The 19,134-nt window shown below is 38.8% G+C and overlaps 2 protein-coding genes across 2 annotated transcripts in view; both read left to right on the top strand.

Annotated features, from left to right (window-relative positions):
- The window catches only part of ARHGAP19 (Rho GTPase activating protein 19), a gene marked incomplete at its 5' end in the record, with an annotated part of 50,459 nt that extends 34,613 nt beyond the window's left edge, over window positions 1–15,846 (top strand). Inside the window, 6 exons of the mRNA XM_079718113.1 lie at window positions 4,456–4,521; window positions 5,428–5,619; window positions 8,791–8,889; window positions 13,325–13,435; window positions 13,974–14,052; window positions 15,537–15,846. Coding sequence (XP_079574239.1) covers window positions 4,456–4,521; window positions 5,428–5,619; window positions 8,791–8,889; window positions 13,325–13,435; window positions 13,974–14,052; window positions 15,537–15,574 — 585 coding nt within the window. The 3' untranslated portion in view covers window positions 15,575–15,846. The remainder of the gene's footprint in view (window positions 1–4,455; window positions 4,522–5,427; window positions 5,620–8,790; window positions 8,890–13,324; window positions 13,436–13,973; window positions 14,053–15,536) is intronic.
- On the top strand, window positions 10,075–10,432 carry LOC307061059 (large ribosomal subunit protein eL33-like; the record flags this gene model as incomplete). Its single annotated transcript, XM_079716019.1, has 1 exon — window positions 10,075–10,432. The coding sequence occupies one exon, from the start codon at window positions 10,075–10,077 to the stop codon at window positions 10,405–10,407; it is 333 nt and encodes a 110-aa protein (XP_079572145.1). The 3' UTR covers window positions 10,408–10,432.
- Window positions 15,847–19,134: the final 3,288 nt, after the last annotated feature.

Here is a 19,134-nt window from a genome sequence, read left to right as displayed (position 1 = left end):
AATTATTCCTAAGTATTTATAGTTCTATCCTCTACTATTACCAGTCCATCTGATCTAGTCTGGTTTTCTCTCTTTTCAATAGGAGTCACCACATCTTTTCCTAGGGAATTATGATGTATATATAGTTGAGGCCAATTCCCATTTTATCTGGGAAGTCCTATGAACTGTAAAATACCTCGGACCCTCAGATTTTCATTTAAACCTGTCTGCTTCTGGCTCCCTTTCTGAGTATCCCTTCAGCTAATAGTATCTTTTTGGGGCAGAGGTTTTTTGTTTTGTTTTGTTTTTAAATGAAGTTATAGAATAGGTGATGTGGGCTGTCATATTTTTGTTTGGAGGAAATTTCCTTTGGCTCTGCTTTATAATTTACCAAGGTAAAAATTAAACTATAGATAACATAATGTCTTTGTCATGAGGCTCTTTTTTGAAAACTTCATTGTGAAGTTTTTCAAATATAGAGAAAAGTTGAAAGAGTGAAACAAATAACTCTCAGATTCAACAAATGTCACCATTTGCCATATTTGCTTTATCTCTCTCTTTCTCTATATCTATATATTTTTTAAATTAATTAATTAATTTATTGATTGATTGATTTTTGGCTGCGTAGGGTCTTCGTTGCTACGTGCAGGCTTTCTCTAGCTGCGGCGAGCGGGGACTGCTCTTCATTGCTGTGTGAGGGCTCCTCATTGCAGTGGCTTCTCTTGTTGCAGAACATGGGCTCTAGGCACGCAGGCTCAGTAGTTGCTGCTCACGGGCTCTAGAGTGTAGGCTCAGTAGTTGTGGCGCACAGGCTTAGTTGCTCCGTGACATGTGGGATCCTCCCGGGCCAGGGCTCAAACACATGCCCCTGTGTCAGCAGGCGGATTCTTAACCACTGCATCACCAGGGAAGTCCTCTATATATTCATGCTTTCTTTTTTTTTTTTTTTGCCTGAACCACTGACATCATGATATTTTGTCCTTTAATACTTAAGCATGCATCTCCTAAGAATACGAATATTCTCCTAATAGTCACAGTATTGTTATCACATCTAAGAAGATTTAAAAGAATTTCACATCAGCTAATATTCAGTTCATATTTAAATTCCCCAGTTGTCCTAAGAATGTATTTCATAGCTGCTTTTTAAAAAAACGTAAACTTGGACTTCCCTGGTGGCGCAGTGGTTAAGAATCCACCCACCAATGCAGGGGACACGGGTTTGAGCCCTGGTCCAGTAAGATCCCACACTCTGCAGAGCAACTAAGCCCGTGCACCACAACTACTGAGCCTGCACTCTGGAGCCTACGAGCCATAACTACTGAGCCTGCGTGCCACAGTTACTGAAGCCCGCGCGCCTAGAGCCCGTGCTCCACAACAAGAGAAGCCATAGCGTTGAGAAGCCCACGCACTGCAACAAAAAGTAGCCGCCACTCGCCGCAACTAGAGAAAGCCCACATGCCGCAACTAGAGAAAGCCTGCGCACAGCAACAAAGACCCAATACAGCCAAAATAAATAAATAAATGAATAAATTTATTTAAAAAAAAAACAAACATAAACTTGACATATATACACTACCAAATGTAAAATAGATAGCTAGTGGGAAGCAGCCACATAGCCCAGGGAGATCAGCTCGGTGCCTTGTGACTACCTAGAGGGGTGGGATAGGGAGGGTGGGAGGGAGATGCAAGAGGGAGGAGATATGGGGATATATGGATACATATAGCTGATTTACTTTGTTGTACAGCAGAAACTAACACACCATTGTAAAGCAATTATGCTTCAATAAAGATGTAAAAAAAAACAAAACATAAACTGATCAAGGCTTATGTATTGCTTTTGATTATTATGTCACTTTTAATCTGGAATAATCACTACCCTTTGTCTTCATGTCATTGATTTGTTAAAGCATTCAGGCCTATTGTGTTGTACAATATTCCACATTTTAAATTTGTCTTACTGTTTTTTCAAGGTTATTTAACTTGTTCCTTTATCCCTTTCTATGTAGTTCCTATAAACCACAAGTTAGGTTTAGAGGCTTGATTAGATTCAGGTTAAGCATTTTTGGCAAAGATTCATAGGTGATGTTTGTATACATCATATTGCATCACATTAGGAGGCACAGAATGTAGATTGTCTTACTCTCAGTAATGCTAATTTTGCTACTTGCCACATCTCTCAATTATAAAGGTACATTTTCCCCTTTGCAAGTAGTAAGTAACCTGCAGGGCAATTACCTAATATAATGGTTTAGCATCCACTGATAATCCTGCTGGACAGTATAACTATATTGTGTATCACAAAACAGTGATTTTCTAATTATATTATTAATCTTTATTAGCTGACTTTCTTCTTTGGAGAAGAGCTTTCCTTCTCTCTCTTAGTCTCTTTTATTATGAGTCTCTGTAGATTCATGGATTTTTAGTTATTCAAAGTGTTAGTCAATTTCAGTTGTTAATTTTGATATTCAAATTGTACCAAATTTGGCCTGTGATAGCCCTTGTAAGCTGCTTCCTGCTGTGTCTTTTTGATAGGACTGCATTAGTCTTTGAGTGTTTCCATCCTGGCATAAATGTCCCCAGCTTACTTTATACTTGCTCTGCTCTGGGCCTGGAATCAATTATTTTCTTCAAGGATCCCTAGTTTCTTCCACTGACACTGGGTATACATACTGATTGTTCCTTGGGTGTCATTGCTTCTAGGCTCTTTGAGGGCAAGGAAGTAGAATTAAAATTTTTTAAAAAAGAAATCATTAGTTCATATTAGTATTTCCAATTCAGATTTAACACTACAGAGCTTTTTCTTGACTTCTTTTACTTTATATTTGTATAAATGTAAATTTTTACATTGTAAATTCCAGATTTTAATAGCATTTATATATGTTAGTTGCTTTATCCTACAATATAATAATTAATTTCAAAATAATACAACTATTACTACTAACAATAAACTTCTGTAAATCTGTTGATGGAAGTTTAGGATTTCCTTACAGTTCCTTTTCCCTTGAATGTATCTCACTAAGGTTGTATAGTCAGAATACAGTTTTCAAAAGTTAGGTGGAATAATTCCTTTCTCTGTGCTTATGTTATCATTTAAAAAAACATATTTATTTACTTATCTGGCTGTGCCAGATCTTAGTTATGACGCGCGGGAACTTCATTGCGGCATGCGGGATCTTTAGTTGCAACATGTGAGATCTTTAATTGCGGCATGTGAACTCTTAGTTTCGGCATGTGGGATCTAGTTCGCTGACCAGGGATTGAACCTGGCCCCCTGCATTGGGAGCATGGCATCTTAGCCACTGGACCACCAGGGAAGTCCCTTTTTTTTTTTCCAAGTCCCTTCTTTTTTTTTCAATTTGATATACAGATAGATTTTTTGTTGTTGTTGTACAGGTTTAGTGTTTGCCTCTTTTCCTTTTGGATTTAATTTTATTTTTTGAACCTCTGGTATATTTATATGGTTAAAAAGTCAAAACTACACAAAAAGGTATATTTAGAGAAATTTCAGTCCTTTCCCTAACCATTTTCATTGTTTTCTGGTTTATTCTCTTAGTATTTTCTTTGTGTTTCTTTTTGTAAAAACAAATTATTGTGTATATGTGTGTATATTTTTATTTCCTCTTCTTTCTTACACAAGTGCTTTATACACTGCTCTGTAACTTTTCTCATTCAACAGCAGATCCTGGAAATCACTCATATCAGTTCGTAAAGTGTTTCTTCCCTCCCTCCCGTCTCTCATTTTTAATGACTGCATAGTACTGTGTTGTATGGATGTATAAAAGTTTATTTAACCATCCTCCTATTAATAGACATTTCGGTTGTGTCTAATATTTTGATTAATCTTATGCAAGTATGTTTTGTATTTCTAGAGTAATATCTTCAGGATAGATTTTCAGAAGTGAAATTTCTGATTTAAAGGGTAAATGAAAATGTAATTTTTTTAGATGCTGCCAAATTCTCTTTCATAGTGGTTGCATTATTTACACGTCTACTAGGACTGTATCAGGATACTTATCACAGGATTCCGGGTAGTATACCAATAAGCTAAATTCCTCCTTGTCTGTTGTTACTCCATAGTAATTCTAAATGGTATTTTCTATACAGTGATTCTAAAATGTGATTTAGGGACCACTTGAAATTTGTAAGGATTTGGGGGTAGTTTCTGTCAAATATAAACATTACTACAAATGTCTGTTGTGGCTCATTTGAAAAAAATTATATATATACACACACATATGCCATATATGATTTTTAAAACTACAGTAGTGTCTCTTCACAGTTTTCCTGTTGGATTTGTTGAGCTATCTTTTTGGTGGCAAGAGAAAGGAAACTATGAAATAGGGTATTTTGAGGATCTTTTGTTTTTCCAGAGTAATCTGCCAGTCAGATCATTTTAAGAACCACTGTCCTTATGACCTGAAAGAATTTTAGATTCTGCTAACCATTTGTCTTGTTTTTCTTTTATATCCTGCCCAGGCTCCTGCTTATATTCGGGAATGTGCCAGATTGCACTATTTGGGTTCCAGAACGCAAGCATCAAAGGTAAGAATAGGAAATTGCTCTTAGCCCAAACAAGGAGAGAGCTAGTTAAGATTAGTGGAGTTTTTTTTTTTGTTTTTTTTTTTTGGTACGCGGGCCTCTCACTCTTGTGGCCTCTCCCGTTGCAGAGCACAGGCTCTGGACGCGCAGGCTCAGCGGCCATGGCGGACTGGGGCACGAACCCGTGTCCCCTGCATCGGCAGGCGGACTCTCAACCACTGCACCACCAGGGAAGCCCCTTTGGTCTGTCTTGATTGGAGACTTAAGCTGTCATCTTATGCTTTTTTTTCTGCTCCTGTTGGTTTCTACCTCTCATTCAGCAAATATTTGGTGTGACCAGGAAAACAGTATTTTATTTCAGCTAGTTTACCTGGAGTATGGTTTTTCTTAGAGGGTTGTTTTTGTTCCTCTACCACTGCTGTGTAGTTATCACATACTGTCATGTGAGCACCAGCCAAGAACCAGTGTACTTGGTCTCTAAGATGGGTCTGTCACTTTAGTATCTAGATGATTTTTTAGATGATTTTAAACTTATAGCTTAACTTCAATTTCTTCTTCAATGAAATGGGAATAATATACTTTCACTGCTTAACTCATAGGATACCAATGAAAATTACGTGAGATTAAAAGATGCTTTGAAAACTGGACTATTATATAAATATAATTTTTGGTGACAGTATTCTAAATGAATTTAGGTTTTCTGGGCAGGTCATGGGAGTGGGCTGTTGATATAGTCTGTAATTGTAGGTTTCTCTTTATCTGATGATAGTATTTAGATTTTTCTTGTTCCTACATGTAAGAGTATACCATGTTTCCCACATCTCCCCTTTTTTTGTTCCAGTGTGGTGGGAATCTGGAAACAAAGCTGGCAGGATATATTAATTCACTTTTCTTTTAAATTTTCCATAGGATGATCTTGATCTGATAGCTTCGTGTCATACCAGCTCCTTCCAAGTGACAAGATCTCAGAAATGGAACCGGCAAGATTCCTGCCTTCTTCAGGAGGAGACCCAGCAGCGTACGGGAGAGGCACTAAGAGAATTGTTCCAACATGTTCACAATATGCCAGAGTCGGCAAAGAAGAAACACCTTATCAGACAGGTGCTGAAGGCAGGGAGACAGTGACAGGGCTTTAGGAATGTGATTTTTGCTTGTAGAATCACTAGGGAACATTACTAAGAATTTCATTTAATTTTTGTCTTTTACTGGTCCAAGCTTTGGTTTAGCCAAGAAAGCGAACTTGTCTATGGAACCTCAGTGGTGATCTCTGTACTATCGCCCCACTAGAGAAAGGGGTGGAGGCTCTTGGATTTCTAGAGTAAGCAGAAGGATCCAATGTGGTTAGTTTCTCTAATTTGGTCATGTATGACATTTAAACCCTTCATATTTTCTTGGCAAATAACTTAATCTTGCTGAATTTCAATTTTCTTGTTTGTAAAATGGTAATTGTAATGTCCATGTTTCATGGTTGTAAAGATGAGAAAGAATCTATGTAAAGTGGCTGCCACAGCAGAGAAAAAGTGGTAGTTCTTACTAGCGAGTTGTTTGCAGTTAGAAAACACTAAATCAAGGGCCTAGTGTGATACTAGAAATAGGAATTCTAGTGGCTGAGTTTGTTTTTTTTGGAGCTATGGGAGCAAAATTAGGTCTCTCATTTGCTATCTTGAGACTCAAAGTATAACTTGAGTAAATATTGATGACTTGGTTAGTTTCTTTCTCAGGAAATTTATTTTGTCTCAGCCCCTCTTGAATTTTAGCTAAACAGGCAAGGTCAGCCTCTTTACCTCTTATTTGACTGGGACCTTCTTGAGGGATGTCTGTGTTTTTATTTATTTTTTTATACCTAACCTCAAGCATGGGGCCAGACAGAAACAAGTGCTCAGAAATGTTGAACTGAGCTGTTCTTAACAATTGACAAAGTCCTTTAAGAGAAATTTTCTGTCACTCTCTTTGTTTTGTTTTTTTAATATTTATTTATTCATTTAGGCTGCACTGGGTCTTAGTTGCAGCATGCGGGCTTCTTAGTTGCGGCATGCATATGGGATCTAGTTCCCCGACCAGGGATTGAACCTGGGCCCCCTGCATTGGGAGCGCGGAGTCTTACCCACTGGACCACCAGGGAATTCCCTTTGTCACTCTCTTTGAAGTTACTTTGAGATCTAGCAAACTGTGCTATGACTGGAATTTTAGAGGGTGTTGGCCAAGTAGTATTACAGATTTAAAACAGTGTAGTGATTTAATTCTTGGTAGAAACTAAGCCAGTAATTCAGGTAGGACAGGTGTAAATGACTTCCCTCATCAAGAACACTGAGGGTTAAAGATTATACAAAGGAAAAAACTAACATTAGTTTTGCTCTTTTTAGAAAAATAGGAAATTATAGAGAAGGATTAAAAGAAAATAAATCACTCATCCTACCAGTGTTTACATATTGGGTATTTCTTTCACTCTTTTTCCTGTGGATATATTGGGTTGGACAAAAAAGTTAGTTGGCCAATGCAATATTTTGGAATATGGAAAAAGTTCGTTTTTCCATACGGAAAAACCTGAACGAACTTTTTGGCCAAGCCAATATTTTGACGTAGTTATTATCATACCATATACTTTCTTTTATTTCTCCCTTTTTCATTAAACATTACAGCCTAAGCATTTTCTCATGCATGCTTGCAAACTCCTCACATACATTTAAAATATTGCCATTTATTTTTGAAGAAACTATACTTTTACTATTCTCTATGATTATATATAATTTATTCTCCATGATTATAAAAATAATGAGTACTCACTACAGAAACACTGAAACCTCCAGAAGAGTGTCAAGAAGAAATTAAAAATCACCTGTTATCATCTAGAGATAACCACTGATAACATCTTGGAGTATTTACTTCTTGTATTTCTTTCCATGAATATGTATTTTATATTTTTTTGTTTATTGAGATCATAATACATATTCAGTTTTTAAAATATCCTACCCTTTTCATATAACATTATATCAGAGCATTTTCCATGTCATTAAAAGGCTGTAAACATTTTTAATGGTTGCATAATATTTTATTGTATATAACCAGATATATACACAGTTTGTCCTCTACTGGACATATTAGGGGAAATTAAGTCATTTTGGGGACTTCCCTGGTGGCACAGTGGTTAAGAATCCGCCTACCAATGCAGGGGACATGGGTTCGATCCCTGGTCTGGGAAGATTCCACATGTCGCGGAGCAACTAAGCCCGTGCGCCACAACTACTGAAGCCCGCACACCTAGAGCCCGTGCTCTGCAACAAGAGAAGCCACTGCAATGAGAAGCCCGTGCGCTGCAGCGAAGAGCAGCCCCTGCTCACCTCAACTAAAGAAAGCCCGTGTGCAGCAACGAAGACCCAACGCAGCCAAAAATAAATAAATTTTTAAAAAAAGGAATTAGGTCATTTTTTAGTTTATACATATTTGTTCATAAGTATTCTCATTGCAGATTATTTCCTAGAAGTGGCATGACCAAAGGGTATGCGTTTTCTGGAGCTGTTACAGCTACTAGCTTTCTTTTAATATATAGGCCCATCCTTCTTTCTCCTCCTATTTTTTTTCCTCCCTAAAAATTGCTGAAGTTTTTTTGAATAAACTTTTAAATTTGAAATAATTTAGGTTTGGAGAAAAATTGCAAAGAAAGTACAGAATTCCCACATATCCTTCACCTAGTTCCTCCTAATGCTAACGTTGTCAAAACTAATAAATTAACATTAGTACATTACTAGTAACATTACAGACTTTATTCAGATTTTACCAGTTTTAACACTAATATCCTTTTTCTGTTCTAGGATCCAATACAGATAGCACATTGCATTTAAACACACATAAACCATCCTCTCTCTCTCTTTGCACTTTGTGAAAGTAACCAGATTCTTTGTCTCCCACAGTCTGGATTTTGCTGATTGCATCCCTGTGATATTACTTAAGATGTTTCTTAGTCCTCTGTATTTGCTATAAACTGGTAGTTAGCTCTAATTCTAGAAGCTTGATCTGATTCAATTTGATTGTTTTTGAGTGTGTATTATTTAATTTAATTTAATTTACCCTCAGGCTAATTTAATACATTTTGACTTCTTCTTGGTGGCATAATTTTTGCCTTTGTGATTTGCTTGCCAACCTACTAATCCATGTATGTACAGATTCACTTATTCCTGGGCTTTTCTGGGTATTTCCATTTAGCTATTGATTGTCACAGAATGCTATCTCTTGATGGGAGACTACTAACAAAATGTTCTTTATGTTTTCTTCTAGTTTAATAAGCATTCTGAGACCCAAACACCAGGACGAGAACCTTCTACCCTCCGGGTGCAGAAGAGGGCCCGTTCACGGTCCTTCAGTGGCCTTATTAAGGTAGGTACACCGTGCTGTCATTTTCAGCATTGATCGTGAGAAAATTTAACAGTCTGACTCTTCTTATGCATAAACAGTTTTATTCTGTTCTTTGGGATTCTATGAAGGTTTCACTTGTAAGGGGAAAAGAATAGAATTTGGAAAAGCTTTTATTTTTCAAAGCATTTTTCTGTGTTTCAAATCAGAGACAGGGCTCTATGATTGGAGAAGTAAGGGATAAAAGAAATAAAGGTCCTTTTGTCTCTTCTGGGGCTGAGGACAGAGTCCTCATCCCTGAGTAGAGAATCTCTTTTGGTTCATGACGTGCTTTGTGCTACATACTTCATTGTGCAATTTGCTAAAGTTATGGAAAAGTGAGAAAGTTGACAGACTGGAAATGGATTTTCTAATAGGCTAGTGAGTTTTAGGTAACTCAAATTTTTGTGAGCTTAATATTCTGATCAGTTGTTTTGTTCTCTTCCTTTGTCTCAAATTCTTTTAATATCTTGTTTTTAAAACAAATGCAATATGTACTTCTGTGGTGTTGCTACCATCGCTGTCTGTAGGTTCAATTTACTTGAGTCTTCATTGATGATCTGAACTTGTAGTTAAGGGATATTGCCAGCAGATGGCAGTAGATAGCTGATTATGGGGTTCAAATTTCCAGGCATAAACAAAGGCAAGTTTCTATCTAGTTAACTTGGAGAGAGATTAGCACTGTTCTGTGTTCTACAGGTTTTCTTTTTAAAATTGTTTAACATTATTAAAATTTATAAATCCAGCAACATTAAGGAGATCTTTGCTTAAAAGTTATGCTCTTAAAAAAAATACCTTGTAATATATATATATGTGTATTTTTTTTAAACTGTAGTTGTTAGCAGTTGCAACTTCATCTTACTCTAATTTTGGTTGTAGTTATTATCATTAATAGCAGTTTAGAATTCACTCAATCCTATCCACTGGGGCCAATAGCCTTGGGACATAAGGTTTGCTTGACATCAAACTGAGTGAAAAGGCAACCCACAGAATGGGAGGAAATATTTGCAGAATATATATCTTATGAGCGGTTAATATCCAGAATATAAAAAGAACTCTTACAACAACAGCAAAGAAAATCAATCCATATTAAAAAATGCGCAGGGCTTTTTTCAGCCATCTTGGACCCTGTGGAGGCCTGCTGGGATCAGGACTTCTAAAACGACAAATATGTCTGGAAGGCTGTGGTCCAAGGCCATTTTTGCTGGCTATAAGCGGGGTCTACGGAACCAGAGGGAGCACACGGCTCTCCTGAAAATTGAAGGTGTATATGCTCGAGATGAACCTGAATTCTGTCTAGTCAAGAGATGTGCTTACGTGTACAAAGCAAAGAACAACACAGTAACTCCTGGTGGAAAACCTAACAAAACCAGAGTAATCTGGGGAAAGATAACTCGTGCTCATGGAAACAGTGGCATGGTTCATGCCAAATTCCGAAGCAACCTTCCTGCTAAGGCCATTGGACACAGAATCTGTGTGATGCTGTACCCTTCAAGGATTTAAACTTACTGAAAAGTAAATAAATAAAAGTGTGGATTAAAAAAAAATGCGCAGGGACTGCCCTGGCAGTCCAGTGGTTAAGACTCCACGCTTCACTGCAGGGGACATGGGTTTGATCTCTGGTCAGGGAACTAAGATCCCACATGCTGCACAGCATGGGCCAAAAGAAAAAAAAAAGGCAAAGGATTTAAATAGGCATTTTTCTGAAGAAGATTTAAAAAACGCTCAATATCCCTTATCATTAAGGAACTGCAAATGAAAACCACAATGCGATAACAATTCACACTCACTAGGATGGCTATTATCAACAAAACAGAAAATAGCAAGGTAAGGATGTGGAGAAATTGGAACCCTTGTGTACTGTTGGTGGGAACGTAAAATGGTGCAACCACTATGGAAAACAGTATGGCGGTTCCTCAAAAACTAAACATAGAACTACCATATGATCAAGCAATTCCAAGTAGGGATATGAACAGATATTTGTATACATGTTTGTAGTGGCATTATTTACAATCGAAAGGCTAAAGCCACTCAAGTGTTCGTTGATGGATGAATGGATAAACAAAATGTGGTATATATGAACAATGGAACAGTACTCAGCCTTAAAAAAGAAGGAAGTTCCAACACATGCTACAACATAGATTAAACTTGAAAACATCATGCTAAGTGAAATAAGCCAGTCACAAAAGAACAAATATTGTATTATTCCACTTACATGAGGTACCTACAGTAGTCAAATCCATAGAAACAGAAAGTAGAATGGTGGTTGTCAGGGACTGAGGGTCTCGGGGGAATTGGGATTATTGTTTAATGGGTACAGAGTTTCTGTTTGGGGAGATGAAAAATTTCTGGGATGTGGTGATGGTTGCACAACAATATGACTGTACTTTACACTACTGAACTGTACACCTGAAAATGGTTAAAATGATAAAATTTATGTTATGTATATTTTACCATAATTTTAAAAAACTCCCTTTGCTAGAACCCCAAAAGTGTATTCACCTGCTTAGATGTGGCAAGTAAAATGAGCATCCTTGGTTCATTTTACTTGGAAGTCTGTCATTCCCTCTGACTTCCTGTCATAGAGATGATTGGTAACAAGAAAAGTTACGGTCCAATAAGTGTTTTTCTCTGTGTTAGTCAAACATGTTTCTTTAACTGAAGTTAGATGGGTATAGTTTTCTCTTCATAGTGAGCTCTTCTCCTGCAGTTGGTTCTAGAAGTGTTGCTAATTATTGCTTGAAATGTAAAAATATAGTATCCTCTTGGCAGCTGCCCTCTTCAGAGCATTTAGAACTTTAGAGTTATAAAAGAGTTTATAATTGTATCAGGAGAAAACATTTTAGAAAAATAATTTTAAACACAATGTTAGCAAGTTTTATAGGACAGAAGGGTAAACTGTTTTCATTATAAATGAAGAGACTTTCAAGCTAATAATAAATGTAGGTTTCTGCTCCATAGCAAAGGAGTAATGAAATTTCTGTTAAAAAATTCACTGGAAGCTGAATTTTAGCTTTTAATTTTTTTTTTTTTTTTTTTTTTTTTTGCGGTATGTGGGCCTCTCACTGTTGTGGCCTCTCCCGTTGCGGAGCACAGGCTCCGGACGCGCAGGCTCAGCAGCCATGGCTCACGGGCCCAGCCACTCTGCGGCATGTGGGATCCTCCCAGACCGGGGCACGAACCCGTGTCCCCTGCATTGGCAGGCGGACTCTCAACCACTGCGCCACCAGGGAAGCCCTGAATTTTAGCTTTTATAGCTAGTCCCGTGGCTCCTGGTATCCCCAGTTTAGCTTACTCTGAGGTGGTATCTGACTTCTGAAAGGAAGATGTACTGGCCTTATTTTTCTAGCACTTCTGTGTTTTAGCTATTTGATTTCTATCCTGCTTTGATACTTTTTTTTTGGCTAGACTTTTTTTCCTCCAAAATTCGTCTCATGTAAATGATTTATTACAGAATATTCCTACTAATATTTATATTATAAAGTTTAATGTTCTAGTTTTGATATGTTCTTTTTTTTGGAATTCAAATTTATTCTCTAAGGAGAAAAAAGAAAGATTTCTTCAAAGATGGTAGAATTGTCACTGTCAACTGATATAGTAGGTTACATTAGCTTTTAAGCTGTTCAGAGATGAAAGGGCTTTTAGTCTTGCTCTGAATATCAGTATAGTCATGTGACCCTTTTAAGAAGACCTGGACCCTTTTATGGCTATACTAGAAACTCTTAGAGAATTTCTCCAAATTTTCCAATCCTGTGTGAGGAGGACATGACAGGGAAGCAAAATCTTAGAGTGGACCCAGTGTAAGTGTCTTTTAGTGGGGAGGGGAGGAGGGGACTCTTAAAAGGTGCCAGAGACAATATGTCTTTAGGGAAAAAATTATACTGGTAGGTAACTGGTGTTTCTTTTATGGCCTCAGAAGCACTGTAATTGGCCTGTATTAGTTGGTTTAAATCAACTATAAAGTTGCTTTTAACATTTCAGCCCTTTAATTGGTTTAAACAGGAATAGTGATCACCTAAAGAAAGGCAGTGAGGGCTTCCCTGGTGGCGCAGTGGTTGAGAGTCCGCCTGCTGATGCAGGGGACACGGGTTCGTGCCCCGGTCCGGGAAGATCCCACATGCCGCGGAGCGGCTGGGCCCGTGAGCCTGCGCGTCCGGAGTCTGTGCTCCACAACGGGAGAGGCCACAACAGTGAGAGGCCCGCGTACCGCAAAAAAAAAAAAAAAAAAAAAAAAGAAAGGCAGTGATCTCAGGTTTTTTAGTAACATGCTTTGACCTCTCTTGTATAAGATGCCTGGGGGAATTTATCAAAGAGCTGAGACTTTTTTTAACCTAAGAAACTATAGTTTTGAAGACCAGTATAACTATAATATAGATATTATAGATGTTTATAAATCAAATATTTTCTCTTCCTAAATCAGCGGAAGGTCCTGGGAAATCAGATGATGTCAGAAAAGAAAAACAAGTACCCTACTCCAGAATCTGTAGCCATTGATGAATTGAAGAGAGCCAGCAAAGAAAATATGAATTTAGTAAGATACTATTCTTTGCACTTTCTCTTTGTATGTGTTCATTTGTAGAAAGGAAGAAAATTAATATACCGTCATCTGTTTTACTGTGTTTCTTTGGGCCATATTCAACTATGCCTTTTCCCCAGTCTTTTCGTTTATGCTGACTTCTTTCTATAGGTTTTCATTGATTCATTCAACAAACATTTTGAGTTCAAGGAAGATATAGCCAGTCATAAGCAGAAATGACAAATGCAGTGAAATAACTCCACACACAAAGTGCTGGAGGGAGCAGTTCTTACTGGGAGACTCCACAGGGTGGGTAACCTTTGAGCCAGGCCTGCTCGGCACTGCAGTACGTGTGGAGTAGTCCTTTAGGTTATCCCAGGAATGTTTACTTCATTAAGCCAGCAATAAAACAGTTAAGATTAATGAGATCTAAATACGTTGGTAAAACTCTTCATATTGAAATTGAACAAGTAAATAATTCCTCTGTTAGTAAAGTCTGTCTATAGGAATGACATTAGGACATTTAAGCCACTATAAAATTTTCTTGTTACAGTTATTTTCTGGCTCTCCAGCTGTCATGATGACACCAAGAAGACTGAAATGGTCTGAGGGGAAGAAAGAGGGGAAAAAAGGTACTAATTGTACTTATTTTGTATGTCTTATGAACGTAGTTCCTTTCTGTATCTAGTCAATAGCATTTTTTGAATTCCCAGTGTGGTATGGTCGTAGTCAGAAGAGATGTAAAAATTATAAGGCTGGGTCCTGCCCGTGAGTTCATTTAGCAGATGGTTATTGAGCAACTACTCAGCACTGTCCCAGGTGCTGAGGGGCAGAGCTGTGAACACAGACCCACACGGTCCCTGCATTCTTGGACAGATGGGACACGTGAAAAATATCTTAAGAATACTTGTTAAGCAAATTAAAAGCAAGTGTAAACTAACTTGTGAAACCAAGTACAGGAGTGCTGAGAAGATGTTAAGTAAACCTGGAATAGTTATGTTCCTTTTCTGTGCAGACTTTAGCTTTGTTTATTCAATAAAACTTTCCAGATAAACAGCTCATGCTGAAGGACCCTGGAAATCATATCATACAACATGTTTTTGAGGATATTTAGGGTAAAAAGGATTATGTAGTGCTGGGACTGCTGATTGTCGGAGGCTCAGTTGGTGAAGTGCGGTGGCTGCTGTGCTTTCCTCTGAGGAAGCCATGGGGCTAACTGGAAAGGCCAGGGGATTTGTAGTTAGACCTAATTTGAGGCATCATTCCTCTGGCTTGGGAAAACCACTCATTCTCAGCCTACTTCTTCCTCTGCAAATGGGGATAATAGTTATATCTACTTCCCAGATTTCTTATGAGGCTCAATTGAAATTATGTTTTGGAAGCACATTGTGATTGGTAAAGCATTAACAAGTAGTAGTAATTGTTACTGAAGAAAACTAGGTGAGGCGTGGTCTTGTTTTATAAGGCTTGTGTTGCAGATGAAGCGATCTCTGGTCTGATATGCTCAGTTTACCAGAGATATGAGCATAATTACTATTTGAGACATCAGCAATAGAAAGAGAACACAAGCCCAATCCTTATAGATAAATCTTTATTCTTTTCTAGGAAGTTAGATTTCAGTATGGTCTTCTTCCTTATCCTTGAATAAATTATCTGAACTCTCTTTTGTTTCCTTGTTGCCTCTGGCTTCTAGGCTGGGCTGTCTGATTGAGGCAAGTTTGGCGCTTGGATTCTGTGTGTCTAAATATTTCTACCTGTATTTTCATAAGTCAAAACCAAGCATAACTTATTTTTATTATTTTTATTTTTGGCTGTGTTGGGTGTTCGTTACAGTGCGCGGGCTTCTCATTGCGGTGGCTTCTCATTGCAGAGCACGGGCTCTAGGCACACGGGCTCAGTAGTTGTGGCACACAGGCTTAGTTTCTCTGCAGCATGTGGGATCTTCCCAGACCAGGGCTCAAATCTGTGTCTCCTGCATTGGCAGGCAGATTCTTAACCACTGAACCACCAGGGAAGTCCCAGCGTAAGTTATTTTTGAAGGATACATTGTATCAGTTACACCTTTTCTTGCTTTCAATTTTGAAGATAATCAAGAAATGTCTTTCTATGTCGACAGCTCTACTTCTGGAAGAAAGAAATGCATTAAAAAAATAAGTGAGGACTTCCCTGGTGGTGCAGTGGTTGAGAATCCGCCTGCCAATGCAGGGAACACGGGTTTGAGCCCTGGTCCGGGAAGATCCCACATACCACGGATAAACTGAGTCCGTGTGCCACAACTACTGAGCCTGTGTGCCATAACTGCTGAGCCCGCGTGCCTAGAGCCCATGCTCTGCAACAAGCCAACGCAATGAGAAGCCTGCGCACTGCAACGAAGAGTAGCTGCTGCTTGCTTGCAACTAGAGAAAGCCCGCGTGCAGCAACAAAGACCCAACGCAGCCAAAAAAAGAAAAAAAAAGTCAGTTTAATATTTTACCAAGAAGTTTTAGAGCAGGGATTCTTCCTGTTAACTGTGGACTTCCTAAGGGCTCTAATAAAGTTCCTGGTATTGTTGATGGAATTTTATGTGTAGGTGCATATGTACATTTTTCTGGAGGAGAGATTATATAGTTTTTATAAGAGTCTTAAAAATGTTGGTGATTCAGAAAAGTGGAGGCCCACAGATAATGAATGACCTCCCACTGGATTAAGCAGTGGCATTTTCACATTACCCTCTCCCTGCTCACTTCCTCTAACTGGGAACACCTGTGGCTGTCATGACTTCACACTATTCTCCTTCTCCTCCTTCCTCTTTAATTTTTTCATCTCTGCAGTGCTTTACTATCATCTGCCTCCCACTCCACCTCTTCATGTTCTTCAGTGCTCTGTCTTAAATTCTCTGCTTGTTCCTGCTCTTGCTTTTCCCCCTCTTAGCAGTTTGGTCTCCTTCTGCAGCTCAGTTCTGTTCTCTGTTTGATACCTGCTCCCAAGCCTGCACCTCCAGATCTGAACTCTGTTCAGTCTCCAAGCCCCCAGATCCAAGTGCCTGCCATCTATTTGTTTTACATAAAGAATACAATCCAAGATTTTTTTGATGGTGATTTTATAAAAGGAGCAAGTTTTTTAAAAAATTTATTTAATTAATTAATTTATTTTTGGCTGTGTTGGGTCTTCCTTGCTGTGCACAGGCTTTCTCTAATTGTGGCGAGTGGGGGCTACTCTTTGTTGTGGTGCGTGGGCTTCTCATTGTGGTGGCTTCTCTTGTTGCAGAGCATGGGCTCTAGGCACGCGGGCTTCAGTAGTTGCAGGACGCGGGCTCAGTAGTTGTGGCTCACGGGCTCTAGAGCGCAGGCTCAGTAGTTGTGGTGCATGGGCTTAGTCGCTCCACGGCATGTGGGATCTTCCTGGACCAGGGCTCAAACCCATGTCCCCTGCATTGGCAGGCGGATTCTCAACCACTGCGCCTCCAGGAAAGCCCAGGAACAAGTATTTTTTGAAGAAGATAATGCAATTTTATTATCTTCAATAGTGTACTCCCAAAGACATTTATTTCGCATGGGGTTTCTCAATTGGCACTATCGACATTTTAGGTCAGATAATTCTTTGTTGTGGGGAGCTGTCCTGTGCATTGTATGATATTTAGCATCCCTGGTCTCTATCCACTAGATGCCAGTAGCACTCTTCCCCCAGTTGTGACAACCAAAAATGCCTCCAGACATTGCCAAATGTCCCCTTCATGGGAGGGGGCAAAATCACTCCCTGATGAGAACTGCTGATTCAGCACCTACTTATTAATGGGCATTATTTTCAGCAGTCAGAATCTTACCCATTGTTCAAAGCCCAGCCTAAACCCTACCTCCTCTTCAAAACCTTCTTTGGCTAACCCAGACAGATACACCTTTTCCTTTGAACTCTTATTGACATTACTAAAATGTTGACATTTAATGTGATTTATCGTAGATAGTTTGCTTCACATATATTGTCTTATCGCTGTAGCTAGTTTCTCTTCTGGAAGACAAAGGCCAGACTTAATATATTCATGGCCCCCGTCTTCTTCTCTTCCCCCCCAGTAATGACTGCCTTGCATCTAGTAGGCATTTAGTAAACATTCGCTGGTGAGAGGTGCAGTGGTGGTAAGAACATGAGCTTTGCATTCAGTTAAGCTTGGGTTCAGTTCCCAGCCTTTTTTTTTTAATTAAAAAAATTTTTTTTAATTAGTTAATTTATTTGTTTTTATTTTTGGCTGTGTTGGGTCTTTGTTGCTGCACGCGGGCTTTCTCTAGTTGCGGTGAGCCGGGGCTATTCTTCATTGCGGTGCACAGGCTTCTCATCATAGTGGCTTCTCTTGTTACAGAGCACGGGCTCTAGGCACGCGGGCTTCAGTAGTTGTGGCACGTGGGCTCAGTAGTTGTGGCTCGCGGGCTCTAGAGCACAGGCTTAGTAGTTGTGGCGCACGGACTTAGTTGCTCTGTGGCATGTGGGATCTTCCCGGACCAAGGCTCGAACCCGTGTCCCCTGCACTGGCAGGTGGATTCTTAACCTCAGTTCCCAGCCTTAATAGCTGTATATCTTAGGACAAGTTTATTTGTGTAGGCTTCACATTCTTCACCTGTGTAAAATAGCAAGAGCATTACCTCATGCACAGGTTGTTGTGAGGGTAAATGAGGCAATATACATAAAGAACTCAGAGCAACACCTGGCACGAAATATGCACTTAGTAAAGGTAGCTGTTACTGCCATTAAGATGATTTAATGAACTGAGATTAGAGCAAGAGGACAAAGTGATGTATACTTGGTAGAGAGTAAACAATTCTCCTCAGTTTATAGAAAATAATAAGTATAGATTTCTCTAGCTTTTGGGTGGAATGTTGCAGAAATAAATTACTTATAAATGTGTTTAATGCTCCTTTTTCTCTTTCAGCCTAGGATTCCTCTGAAGGATCCAGAGGTTTCCTGTTGTCACCCAGAATTTTCTCTTTTGTGGACCAGGTGCCATTACTGCTCACAGAGAAGCTTGGACTTGCAGCTTGCTTGCTGCATGTGAATTGTGAAAGCCAACTAATCCTGTGACTTGACTGACGCCTCTAACCCCACTCAGTGGATGACATCTACAGACTCTGCCTGCTGAACCAGTGCTAGAGAATCTCTCTCTCTCTCTTTTAAAAAAAATGTTATGGGGGAACACTAACCAGCCAAATCAGCTTAGACAGCACAGTAAATGAGTAGAACCAGGCAGACTCCTGTGCTCATTCCATGTATTTGTTTTAGGCAGATTCTATTTTAAAATTTAATTTGAAATCTGTGCTCAACTGCCAGTGATTCTTTTAAAAAGTGCTGTCAATCCTGGTGGATTGATGTTATTTTTAACTGATAGCTTGGGCTTTTCTCTATTTTGATAGTTTTGGGGGATATTTTGGTTATTGTTTCTTGTTTATTTGTTGTTTGTGTATTTTAAAAGGTAAAAATCAAAATGGACTCCAAACCAGATGTCTTTCCTCTTTTCACCTTAAGGTTTGGGAAAGCTCTTTAACTTATGAGCTTTACTCCTCAATACCTATCAGTGTCCAAAGAATTTATAGCTTTCCTGGAAATTTTTTATTATTTCTTGGGCCTGAGATTGTAGGTATTTGGCCTGCAGTATCAAAAAAGGAGAATTCAGAATGATACAATTTTTTTTTTTTTTTTTTTTTTTTTTTTTTGCGGTACACGGGCCTCTCACTGCTGTGGCCTCTCCTGTT

This window comes from Hyperoodon ampullatus (assembly GCF_949752795.1).
Source record: "Hyperoodon ampullatus genome assembly, chromosome: 1".
NCBI lineage: Eukaryota > Metazoa > Chordata > Mammalia > Artiodactyla > Ziphiidae > Hyperoodon > Hyperoodon ampullatus.
Note: the sequence above shows the minus strand (reverse complement) of the source record. Positions and strands in the feature narration are given on the sequence as shown.